Below are 12,177 nucleotides of genomic sequence, written 5' to 3'. Positions count from 1 at the left end.
ACTAAGATGGGCCCATGGATTGTGTGAACTGCCTGATGGATTCACGCTCGCACGCATGGGTCGTGTGTAAGGAAGTACTACACATTCAATTTCGTATGGATTGGAGGCCACTTCTATGATGGTTTTAACGATAGATTTTTAATCATAAGTTGCATGTGTTCGCATTCTCTGACCCTAATAATGATGTCACTCACTGAGTATTTATTAAAATACTCAAGGAGTGTGCTACTTTTATTTTTCAGGTAAAGATAAGGCACACCGGTAAACTGACGACATTAGAAGTAAAGACCAAAACACAATTTAACTTCGTAGACATTAGGTTAGTTTAGGGCGTGGTCAATTTTAATATTTATTTTATTTATTTATTTTTTTGCATAAGATAAGAGCTTATCATAAACCCAAACCATGTGGCTATGTGGGTATTGAAGTTGAGAGAATATTATTTTATTTAAAATGAGAGGAAATAAATAATAAGAGTCTGGAGACAAAGGAATGGAAAGTGCGATAGATTAATTTTTTAAAAAATATTTTAAAAAATAATGCTACTTTAAAAAGATGATGTATGTATATGTGTGAAGTATGGTATGAAAACTATTAAAAAAATTTAAAATTTAAAATTTAAAAAAGTTTAATAATTTAGGACAAAATATGGTTGAGTATATTTATTAATTTAGTGTAAAATGAAATATTCTTCATTCGCAAAGAGGAAAAAGCCAAAAAGGCCTTTCTCCAAAATCCCTCTTTTTCCCTTCGTCTCATTCTGAACTTCCAAGGGACTTGGTGAGTTACACAGCCACTGATCCATTTCATCCCACTTTGGGGATCCGGAGCCTGTCGGAGAATCCATACTCTGACGCTCCTTTCTAACCTTCGCTTCCTTCTTCTCCTCACTCGCCTCTTCACTTCCTTTTTTCTCCAACGATCGCGATGGCCACATCCATCATCCAGGTGTTTCATCTCTCCTATTCAAATTTCGCTGATTCTCTTCGGATTTTTTTCCCTATTTAATTTCATCATTTTTTCTTCGTTTTGCTTTGCTTTCTTAGGGTTTTACGAAGTCGCTTGCGATGACTGTGCTCTCCGAGATCGGGGATAAAACATTCTTCGCTGCTGCGGTTAGTTGATCGTTGTGAATTTCTGTTTTTTTTTTATTTATTTTTTCGATAAATCTGTAACTAGTGTCTTCTGGTATAAGCCAGCCATCCGTTTTTATCCGAAAGTTGACTTCCAAATGGAATATGTATGCCGTGCCATTTCGCTTAGTGGATTTTAAAGTTTGTTTTAGGATTACGTTTTGTAGTTATCGGCTTAATTGCTTATCAGTGCGAGTGAGGACTTAATTGAGGCCCACAAGGAAGCATTTTCCCCCTTTTTTCAAGCATAAGTTCCTTCCTGATAAAGGACGAGTAAAAGGCACTTTTAGTCGTTTGCGGTGTGGATCTTCTACTCGTTCTGGATGACTTTTCCTCCCCGCTTCCCCGGTGACGAAAATGCGATTCGGTTGAATTTCCTAGACAGTGTTCCCGTCGCTGTTGGTTTCCCCCTTGTTTTCCTCACTTTCACCAAGTTTGTCAACGTTTCTCTTTTGATACATTTGTACATGGATATGTTCAAAGGAGAATATCGAATTGTACACTCTTATAACTTTTTGACTTGTTTAGTTACTGACGATTGTGTTCCACACTTAAAGGAGCTGCATAACCCAATAACAAAATACTTGTATGCTTCATTAACAACGAGTTGGGAAAGTGGTGACTCATAGTGGGGCTTGATGCATTTCAGTTAAAAAAGAAAAAAACTCGGAAGAAGCTGGTGCAAAAATTGTTCTAGCAGGGCTATTTTTATTAAACGGTTTTTAATATATATTTTTAAAAGGAAAGTGAAAAACTGGTTTTTTTTTTTATTATTTTTTTTTATGCAAGCACTGCAATTTCATTTGACGCTATGGTGTCATAAAATCATGAATTTGAAATAATATATTTGGTTTTATCTGTTATGTGAAAGACCTAGGTATCGCAAGTCGTCATGGAGGACATTTTAGCACCATATGATTTGTGATTTGTTTTAGAGAGGGGTCCTTGTACTCAAGTCTTGACAAGATTAAACTGCCGAAATTTTTCTACAATTTTTTGATGTATTTCTCAACTCTTTTTGAATAAATATTGTTTTCCTAATCGTTTTCTACGAAATTACGAATGCCGACTCACTTCTCATGTTTTAATCCTCTGTTTAAAGATCATGGCAATGCGGCATCCAAGGAGACTTGTCTTGTCTGGTTGTCTGTCGGCTTTGATTGTAAGTATGTTTGTCAAAAGTTGTCATACATCGTTTCTTCATTGCTTGTGCCTTTACCAGCCTCCCTGTCTACGTCTTTGCATCTAACATAGTACTTTTTCTGTTTTGAAGGTAATGACCATTCTTTCTGCTCTGGTTGGTTGGGCTGCACCAAATCTGGTAGGAAATTTGATCGCTCAAATTGAACGCTTCATACTTGCCTGTTTAATTTCTTTTACCTGCTAGGGCTTGAATGAGTGACAATTTTAAGTGCAATGTTAATTTTGCATGGCTATTTGTTGTCTTTGCTTAATATTGTGGGATGCGAAAATAGTAGATTTGCAATGTTGAAGTATAAAACCAACTGTCAAGTTAGATTTTTTATTTTGCTCTGTTGAAGGACAGAAGCCTTACACGAATGCAATTAGAAATAAGCTCTTGATATGCTATGTGGCATTGGTAAGTTGGAGTATTAAAGCATTCATCTGAATGAATTTCTTTTCGACAAATAATTTGAGAGTTTTAAACTTGCAATGGTATGGTACTTCTTTGAGCTCTTGATATCATCTTAGGCAATTTAGCTACTATCTTTCTTATTGTTAAGCCTAAATGATACACTTTCTTTGGTTTTCTTGAACAAGAATCATTTTTGCTCTCTCAGGTCCTTTCTTCCCCAGTTATTCTTTGCATTGTGATGTACTCTAATTTTATGCAGATTTCACGTAAATGGACTCATCATGTAACAACGCTATTGTTCCTTGGTTTTGGACTGTGGTCTTTGTGGGATGCATTTAATGATGGAGGGTAACGATTCCTTTGTTATTTTATATATTTTCTCCAAATAGTACTTTAATTTTATGTGTGCATATAAGTAACCAAATCAACAGCTGTCTCCACTGACTCTACTTTGTTTATATTTTATTGGCAGGGAGTCTGAAGAATTGGCTGAAGTTGAAGCTAGATTGGTTAGTTTTTAAAATTTTTAAATCCCTTCTGCACACACGCAGGTGGGAATCCATTTCTTTACTCAGGTGTCTCTTGTGCTTAGGATACTGATCTGAAGGCTAACAAAAAAGGTTCCAAAGATGGCAATAAGGTATATTGTACTATCAGAAAGAGATTATACGTCCTCTTACCCCTTATAAACTGTCATCCAGTCTAGTCATTTCAAAAAGTTTACTGTGTTCTATTGTGTTAATATAAAAAGTTCAACAAGTTCTACTTGACATCTTGTAAGGATTTGAGAGGACTCCTAGATGCATGATGTGAATCTGCTTCCTGTAGTCATTTTTTCTTATATCTTCTTTACACATTTGATAGCGCATATCCTTTGCTTTCTCTCACAGGCAATCTATGGTCTGCCTAACCTCCCTCCATCTCTGAATTATTATAACGTTTTCTGTTTTGATCTCAGATGAACATAGACCAACTATATTAAGATGATTGAGAGTTTAGAAACCTTCTTGCAGATTGTTGATATAAATCTCTCCCTCTCTAAATTGATTGTTATTCTTATTGTTTTGTTACGGGATAAAACACTAGTTGAATTTATTTTTGAGAAGCTATAGTATTTCTATTTTCATTTACGGATTGGCATGTGGAAATTGTTGATATATGGATAATTGCATGGTAATTTGGTATCATAACACTTAACCTCATGACAGGTTGATGATGATGATGTGAAGAAACAGAATCGGTCATTTCTCTTGCAGTTCTTGTCACCAATATATTTAAAGGTTATATTTTTATAGCCTTTGATAATTCAGTCAAATATAGTTGTAATATTTATTAACTTTCTAATTTTTCCCTTGAGTTTCTGCAGGCATTTTCCATTACCTTTTTTGGTGAATGGGGCGACAAGAGTCAGGTAAGTACCAAAACTGAGAATGACCCTTTCTATCTAACTTGTTGTTTCACTCCAAAGTACTGAGATTTTGCTGCCTTTGTCAGTTAGCGACGATTGGCTTAGCTGCAGATGAAGACCCACTAGGTGTCGTTCTTGGTGGAATTTTGTAAGTTGTGCCTATGAACTGTACCCTTGTATTTGAGATCGGTTCTTCTTGTATGAGGCTATTCCTATTGATATTTTTTTCTTCAGTGTTTTTCCAATATAGATTCCACTTTGTCCTATGAGCGTCAAATGTGTTTTGCATTCATTTATAGAATTCGTTGTGTGCATGATAGAAAAAAAAAAAACTTCAAAAGCATAAATGCTGGCTCTCTCTCCCTCTCACCCCAACCCTTCATCTTGCTCCCTCTGGTAACCATGACCAAACTCACCCCTCCTACCGCCACTTACCCTTGCAGTGGCGATAAACCCACCCTTTAAGAAGAGAACTGTTACCATCAAAAGAAAGTACTCCATAGAGCTGGACAAGAGATATCGTGGGAGTGGTGTGAAGATTTTAGAGTTTACTCGAGACAAGTCCTTCTTCATAGCTTTGCATTGGAAACTTTGAAATGGCTTGTTGCTACTACACATGTCTTGCTCTTTGTTTCTTGTAGGCAGAAGTTCCTTAGGGTAGAGCACTTTTCCAAAGCAACCATTTTGGTTGAAAAAAATTCAAACAAAAAGGGTAATCTTTGTCAAGGTCACCCTTCCTCATGACAATGGTTGTTTAAGCAAACTCTTCATATCTATGGGCGAAGAAAGAAAGAACGAGATGCTTTTTATAAGCTTATAGCAAACTACCCCTTCCCTTCCATTAAAGCTAGATCACCTATACCCAAAACCCTCCACCCATCAAGGGTTGCTTTTATGCCTTCTCGTAAACCCACCAACCAAAATACCCTGTGCTTCCTTCATTAAATGGATCCACCTCTACAAAGCCCCCATTTGCAATTGTTGCCTCATTCAAAATAATCGTGATTGCCAATGACCATGCTTTTGTGGACCCTTTTGATACACAGTTGCTTGACACTTCCCTCTAGGACCAAGCAGTGATTGTTTCGGGAAGAAATTTTCATGGCGAATGGTACAAGATCACTTGTTGTCTTCAATTGCTCTTCCACGTTTCCCGTCATTTAAATCCCTTCTGCGTGTGATGTGATCAATGTGTGAAAATCCCATCTCTTTGTTCCACTAGGGATTGACCAAAAATTGGAGGTTATAAATTAAAGTTCGAACGATAGTGTAGAAGCACAGTCGAGATGCCCCGTGTTTCCATCTTATGGAGGATGGATTAAAATACAAAAGCAATTTTTAGATTGCTAGTACCCCGAAACATTGAAGCCACTGGAGACTCTTGTGGAGGTTTTGTAGAAGCCCAGTGGAAGCTAGTATAGAGAGCTGGTGGGGCTTGCGTCAAATATCAATTACAAAAAAATCTTCGTCAAACCTCTCATTGGGGGGAGGTCACCTCATGATATTGTTACTTGGAAGGTAAGAGACATTGGAGATTGGCAAAATAGGGCCCTCATTAAAACCTTTCTCCTTAAATTCAATCCAACTGCTGTCATACTATAAGAACTAAATTGGCGTATGTTGATTGACTTATCATTAAGTCATTATGGAGCGATAGGAATATTAGTTGGACTCGTTTAGATGCTTATGGCTCTTCGGGAGGGATCATCATCATGTGGAATGGTCCAACCATTGTCACTTCTCACATCACCAAAGGTTTGTTCCTCTCTCCCTTCTCCTTACCTTGCTGATGGTTTTCAGTTTTGGATCACGAATGTATATGACCCACAGATATCAAGAGAGGCCACCTTTTTGCAAGAACTATACAACCGATCTCGTTTATGCACGGAAAATTGGTTGATTGCTAGAGATTTTAATTTCACAAACTTGATTGCCCAACATCTGACCATTTCCTCCTTAACTCTCTATATTGGTAGCTGTAAATGGTGTCCTTCCCTTTTCCGATTTGAAACATGTGGTTACTACACCATTCTTTATTGCCTTTATCCGATTATTGGTGGAAGAACACCCCCCGTGAGGCTAGCCTAGTCATGGCTTTATAATCAAGCTTAAAGATCTGAAAAAGAGTCTCAGTTCTAACTACAAAGAAGATTCAATTGTTGACTGAAATATCTATCCTAGATAACTTGGAGGAATCTGGGCCCATCTCTTTAGCACAACTTTCACAAGGAAAGACGATGAAGGCAAAGATTTTTATCTTTAGCAGCCCACGAGGAACAAAAATGGAAGCAAAAATATAAGAAAAAAATGGATTGAAGACGAAGATACTAATTCCACCTTCTTCCACCATATTATGGCCACTAAGAAAAGAAGAACACTATTATGGTAATCTTATCCACCTATGAAGAAGCCTTCTTAATGGGCTGGGATTTCCTGAAGAAGATGCCCTTCGTGCTGAGACCGTCTCAGAATTCATTGGGTTCTATAGAGAACTTTATGTGACAAACGATAATTTGACAACCTTCCCCATAGATATCGAGTGGAGTCCTATTGATAGACATATCAGCAAGTTTGGAAGATGAGTTGATAAAATTTGAAGTTTGGAATGTAGTTACGCTCCTTGGCTCAAAAAAATCACATGGGTTTATATTGGAATTGTTTAAAATAAAAAATGTTGGATCAACCTTAAGGATGATATCATGAAATTGTTTCAAGATTTGTTCTTAAGAAGGGGATTATTAATGCCAGTTTAAATGAAATTTATGTAGAGTTAATTCCAAAGAAACTTGATGCTTGATAGGTGGCCATTACTGATTACCGAACAACTTTTATTGAAATTAGACAAATTCTTGATGCATCAATTATGGATAATGATCTCATTGATAAATGACAAAGAAAGAAGTAAAATGGTGTGATCATTAAACTTGATACTTGCAAGGCCTTTGATAAGGTGGATTGAGCATTTCTTGAATGAATCTTCGCTGCTAAAGGTTTTGGATTAAAATGGAGAACATGGATTGGAGTGTATCTCCAAAGCAAACTTCTCAATAGTGATAAATGGCTGCCCTTGTGTAAAATTCTTGCATCTCTCGGCCTTAGACAAGAGGATCCTTTATCCCCACTTCTTTTTATCATATAATGGTTAATCTTAGCCGTTTGCTCACCAAAGCTGAATATGGAGGTCATATCAGAGGCTTTTGGGTCGGCCAATACCACTTGAGAATCAATTACATTCAGTTTGCAATGACACAATCCTTTTTCAGAGTTTGAAGACGAGTCATTAGTTCATAACCTGCTCCTGGTGGTTAATACTTTTGATCGGGCTTTGGTCTCAGTGTCCATCTTCATAAATAAAAGATTATTTTTATCAACGTGGAACCCACAGTGATCAAGGTTATACCACAGTAATATGGGCGTAAGTTAGGTGATTGGCCATATTTGGGACTTCTTCTCAATGGTGCACCCAAGACTAGCGGTTTCTGAGCTCCACTTATAGGGAAAAAAATGAGTTAAGACTATCGGCATGGTGATCTACATTTACATCCAAAGGAGTAAGACTCACACTCCAGGGTTCGGTATCCAATCTCCCTACACTTGTTTCATTTACCTATTTAGGTGGGCTAGGAGATGGAAAGATTGTTCAGAGATTTCTTTAGGGGGTTTGAATGATAGTCGACAGCATCTTGTTAGGTGGAGCAATATCCTCTATCTGATAGATCAAGGGGGCCTTGGACAACATTCCACGAGGGGCCAAAATAATGCTCTTTTGGCAAAACGAGTTTAGCGGTATAACCAGGACAAAAATGCTTTGTGGAGTAAGCCTTGTTAAAGGAAAATTTGGGTCATTGACTTATTCAAACTGTGGGCTATATCAGCCACTGAAGGGGCCCCTGGAGAACTATTGGTAAGCAGCAAAATCTTATCACAAGCTGCATTTGTCATCAAGTTGGGGATGGTGCCAATATCTTTTCTGGACTGATTCTTGAGTAACTAGCTCCTCATTCGCTTCTTGTTACCCTCAACTGTATAGACTTTGATATGAACCAAGAGACATCAATCATACAATATGCTTCAATGAAGATGTGAAGAAAATATTGTTGAAATTATCAAAAGATATTTCAATTCATGCCACATTGAAGAAGAATAAAGTTTCATGTTTTGAATTTTGGGTGGATTACAATTTAGAGTAATTTAGAGTTATTGTATTTCATTAATGTATTTTAAGACTTTTGATTTACTTTAGGTTACAATTACATAATGGTTAATTAAGGTCATTAAGTATGAATGTTACAACTCTTGGAATGCCTTTAGTAGTTTCATTTTGAGGCTATATAAAGCCATGTATGTTGTATTTGTAAGTAGACTTGGAAAATATAGTAAAAGAAGCATTTGTGCTCTTCTTTAGTCAATGGCTAAGTTTCTTTGCAATTCTATGTAGTTTAGGTTGCATGTAGAATTATTCAAGCTCGACATGATCAATCTTGCTTGTGGAGTGATTCGAATCTCAAGCAAGTGTTCTTGTCTTGAGATATTTGATCAACAAGAATCATTCAAGCTAGACATAATCGATCTTGCTTGTGGAGTGATTCGAATCTCAAACAATGTTTTTTCACTGCAAAGTGGCCACGGTTAAAGAAGCTTGGAACAATACCAACAGATTCTGGGACCTTAGACTTGGGAGAAACTTGAAAGATGAAGAGATATTAAAATGGGCAGACCTCAGCCCCGATCTTGACCCCAATGTCCTCACTTAAGTAGAGAATTCTTGGAGGTGGCTCCTTAATCCCAATGGAAAATTCTCTATTTAATCTCTTTTTTTGTCAGACATGGGTGATGGCACTTGCCTCCTTGAGTCTTTGTCTAAAGCCACATGGAAGGTCAAATAAAATACCCAGAGAAAATCAAAATTTTCCTTTGGGAGCGAACACTGAGAGCCATCAATACCAAAGATGTTCTTCGAAGGCATATGCCATTCATGGCTTTATCCCCTGCGTGGTGCTCTCTTTGGCAAGCCGTTGGATGAATCCCTGAGTCACATCTTCAAACACTGTCCATTTGCAAGTAGATTCTGGAATACTTTTGAATTAGGTTTTCTCACTTTGGTTTCTCCTAGAAATGTTAAGGATTTACTCATCTTAATTCTGTTAGGGCACTTGTTCAAGAATATCAAGGCTTTACAGTGGATGAACATTACTAGGGTTTTCTATTGGATTCTTTGGAAAGGATGAAACCGAATAGTTTTTCTGGGGAAAAGTGCAATTCCTTGAATTGTTCTTTAATCCGTTATCTCCTATGCTATTTCCTGGTGTAAATGTTCAAATCTCTTTGTTTCTTACTCTTATGCTTCCCTTGTAGTTGATTGGGAGAGCTTTTTGAAATCTCATTTTTGTAAATTTCTTACATCAATGAAATTGTTTCTTGTTTAAAAAACATTATGTGCATGATAGAGCCCCATTGCTTAAAATATTAGATATCTGTATTTTGCATAATTATGAGCAAGATTACTCCAGAAAGTTCAGGTATCATAACCATCTAGTATACATTGCTGCATTGCATATTTTATCTTTTTCAATTATGGCAACCACCTCCTTACTTTTTGTTTATCCTTTTCAATTAGTTAAATGTCATATTTTATCTTTTCCAATTATTGCATTGCTTCATAATTGCTCTATCCTCCCAACTTTTTTTTAATGACAATTTTTAAAGTTGGTCGACTAGCTGCTGCCGACTTTAATTTTGTTATAAAGCAAGAATGGAAGTTTTATTGCAAGTAATTGGTCTCAATGGGAACCTACTTTTATCTTGTGTTGATGACAACCTTAATGGATGTGAATGGACAACAGCACAATTAGTCACCTACTTCCTACTGCATTTATCCTGTCACATCTGCCTATTTGTTAAATGTCATAAATAATTTCTCTCTCAGGGGACAGGCATTGTGTACAACTGCTGCAGTCCTTGGAGGAAGGAGCTTGGCATCACAAATATCTGAGAAAATAGTAGTCCACAATTGATTCACTCTTCTCATGCTAGTTGCTTACTGTTATCATTGTTGAGCAGGAAAATTAAATTTTCGTTTCTCCTTTTCAGGTTGCTCTCTCAGGTGGGCTTTTATTTATTGTTTTCGGAATCCAGTCCTTCCTCTCAACTGTTGAGCCATAATTTTTACAAGCTCATTATGGTTAGTTATGATACTGTCATGCTTTTGGGATTTTATTTCTTTCTTAGTAGGGCTTATTCTTTCATTTTTAAGCTCAGAATGATAAGTAGTTTCCTTTCCTGATGGAATTGATTAACTAACATAGGAGAAGTGGGTTAGCTTATATTCTTCCTGCTGCCCGGTTGTTATTATGATTGTTCTTTCTATGTGAAATTCAGTCAAAACGATAAACTCTCATGTACTTCTATTTTCGTTCGCTTGAAAATAATTGAAAAATCAAGCCTTCATTGAAATATGAATGGATACAAAAGGGCCAAATAGAGGTTTGCAACATGATCTATCTTACAGAGACCTCCAAATCAGGGAGTTAAACTTGGCTTGGGACCAAACCTCCTACCAAAATCTCATTGATGGAAATCATATTATTTCTCTTAATCCACATTCTCTATAGAACTGCAAAAAAAAATTAGCTCTCTAGAGAAGAATTCCCTTTTCCTTAGAGCAGGGTGAAGGAGAACCTTCTCCATCATAAAATTTCACCTGTTACTGGACAAACAAACTCCATAAACCTCGAATAGCAGTTTCAAATCGGATGAGCAAACTAACTCCAAAGAATTTTACATTCATGGAAACATCAACCTTCCATAGCAAGAAAAAATAAAGGGGAGGAAGAGGGGCAAGGACTACACTTAATGCTAGAAAGAAGAACCACTAGATGACTCTTATGGAGGATTAGGAGCCTAACAACGAACGCCCAGAAATGCGGCGTCTTTTTAAATGTACTCTTTTTACCTTTTCATAAGTCATTCCAAAGTCACTTATTTTCAGCTCATTTTTTGGCACATTGTATCTCAAGTCATTGTTTTCGCTTGCAGGTATAGAAGGGTGCTTGGCCGAATTGTTGCCACACACCTGCCCTCCAAATTGGCCATCGATGGACGAATTTAAGACCCAAATAAAGAGGCAATTACATGTTTTTACCAGATACTGTATCAGTGGTAGTAGTTTGCTGGACATTGGTTGCAGTAGTTCTTAGTTCGTATAGTGAAGATATTCGTAGAGCTGTTCTAGACGGTCTTAGGTAGGTAGCAACATATTAAGAGAATATATCAAATCCGATTAGAATAGTTCAAAATAAATATATTTCTTTTTAACATAATATTTTTTTAGTGTTGGTGTTCAATGCCCGTAGTTTACAGAAAACGCTAAATATTTAAGTGGAATATTTGTTTTTGAGTTTTTGCCATTTAGCGTTTGGAGGGTGTGTCATTTTTTTTTTTTTTTTAAATTTTAATAGAAAATTTCATAACATTTTCAGATTCGAGTAAAAATGTTTAAGCATGCAATGTAATTTTTAAAACCTACAAGTTTAATCTATTCTTAGTCACACGTGTAATTTAAAACTATCACAAATTAATTTTTTTTTAGTTAGTAAATATTTATTATGTTATGCTGTCATGATATGCTTGGTTCTGTCATTTATCTGATCTTGTGATTGTTTGTGTATATTTTGTCAGTTTTTTTTCATACATAAGATTTTGAATAATATCAGGATATCAAACAACAACAAAAATAATGCACAAAAATATGAGGTTGATACTGTTAGAGTGTAATAAAGTGTGACAATGTTATGAGGTTTGTTCAAATAAGTGGAGAAAATGAAAGATACGTTACTATGAGAAACAGATAAGAAGAGAATAAAATTTTAGAGAGAGAAAAGTAGGGAAGAAAGAAAATATCTGGAAAAATAGACATCAAAGATTTTTTTTTTTTAAAAAAGGTAAGATTTTGGCTTTTGAAACTTATAATTTAAGGGGGAAAAAAAGATGTTGAACAGCTTTGTTTTTCAAACTTTCAAAAAAAAAAAAAAAAAAAAAAA

The 12,177-nt window shown here is 36.1% G+C and overlaps 1 protein-coding gene across 1 annotated transcript; it reads left to right on the top strand.

Annotated features, from left to right (window-relative positions):
* Positions 1 to 688: 688 nt before the first annotated feature.
* LOC111470457 (GDT1-like protein 4) lies at positions 689 to 11,467 on the top strand. The gene is made up of 13 exons (XM_023116011.1): positions 689 to 948; positions 1,047 to 1,115; positions 2,236 to 2,295; positions 2,407 to 2,454; positions 2,990 to 3,078; positions 3,203 to 3,239; positions 3,323 to 3,370; positions 3,939 to 4,010; positions 4,097 to 4,141; positions 4,225 to 4,286; positions 10,065 to 10,137; positions 10,229 to 10,319; positions 11,174 to 11,467. The coding sequence occupies exons 1-12, from the start codon at positions 928 to 930 to the stop codon at positions 10,298 to 10,300; spliced, it is 696 nt and encodes a 231-aa protein (XP_022971779.1). The 5' UTR covers positions 689 to 927; the 3' UTR covers positions 10,301 to 10,319; positions 11,174 to 11,467.
* The last annotated feature ends 710 nt before the right edge of the window (positions 11,468 to 12,177 follow it).

Source organism: Cucurbita maxima, unplaced genomic scaffold, assembly GCF_002738345.1.
Source record: "Cucurbita maxima cultivar Rimu unplaced genomic scaffold, Cmax_1.0 Cma_Scf00045, whole genome shotgun sequence".
Taxonomy (NCBI): Eukaryota; Viridiplantae; Streptophyta; class Magnoliopsida; order Cucurbitales; family Cucurbitaceae; genus Cucurbita; species Cucurbita maxima.
The sequence above is the reverse complement of the archived record's forward strand: the minus strand, read 5'-3'. Positions and strand labels throughout refer to the sequence as shown.

Excerpts from the sequence above, each read along its gene's own strand:
- LOC111470457 (XM_023116011.1), top strand. The coding sequence starts at position 928 with ATGGCCACATCCATCATCCAG. Across the intron at positions 2,296-2,406 it reads GTTGTCTGTCGGCTTTGATT|GTAATGACCATTCTTTCTGC; the intron begins GTAAGTATGTTT and ends TCTGTTTTGAAG. Across the intron at positions 4,287-10,064 it reads GTCGTTCTTGGTGGAATTTT|GGGACAGGCATTGTGTACAA; the intron begins GTAAGTTGTGCC and ends TTTCTCTCTCAG.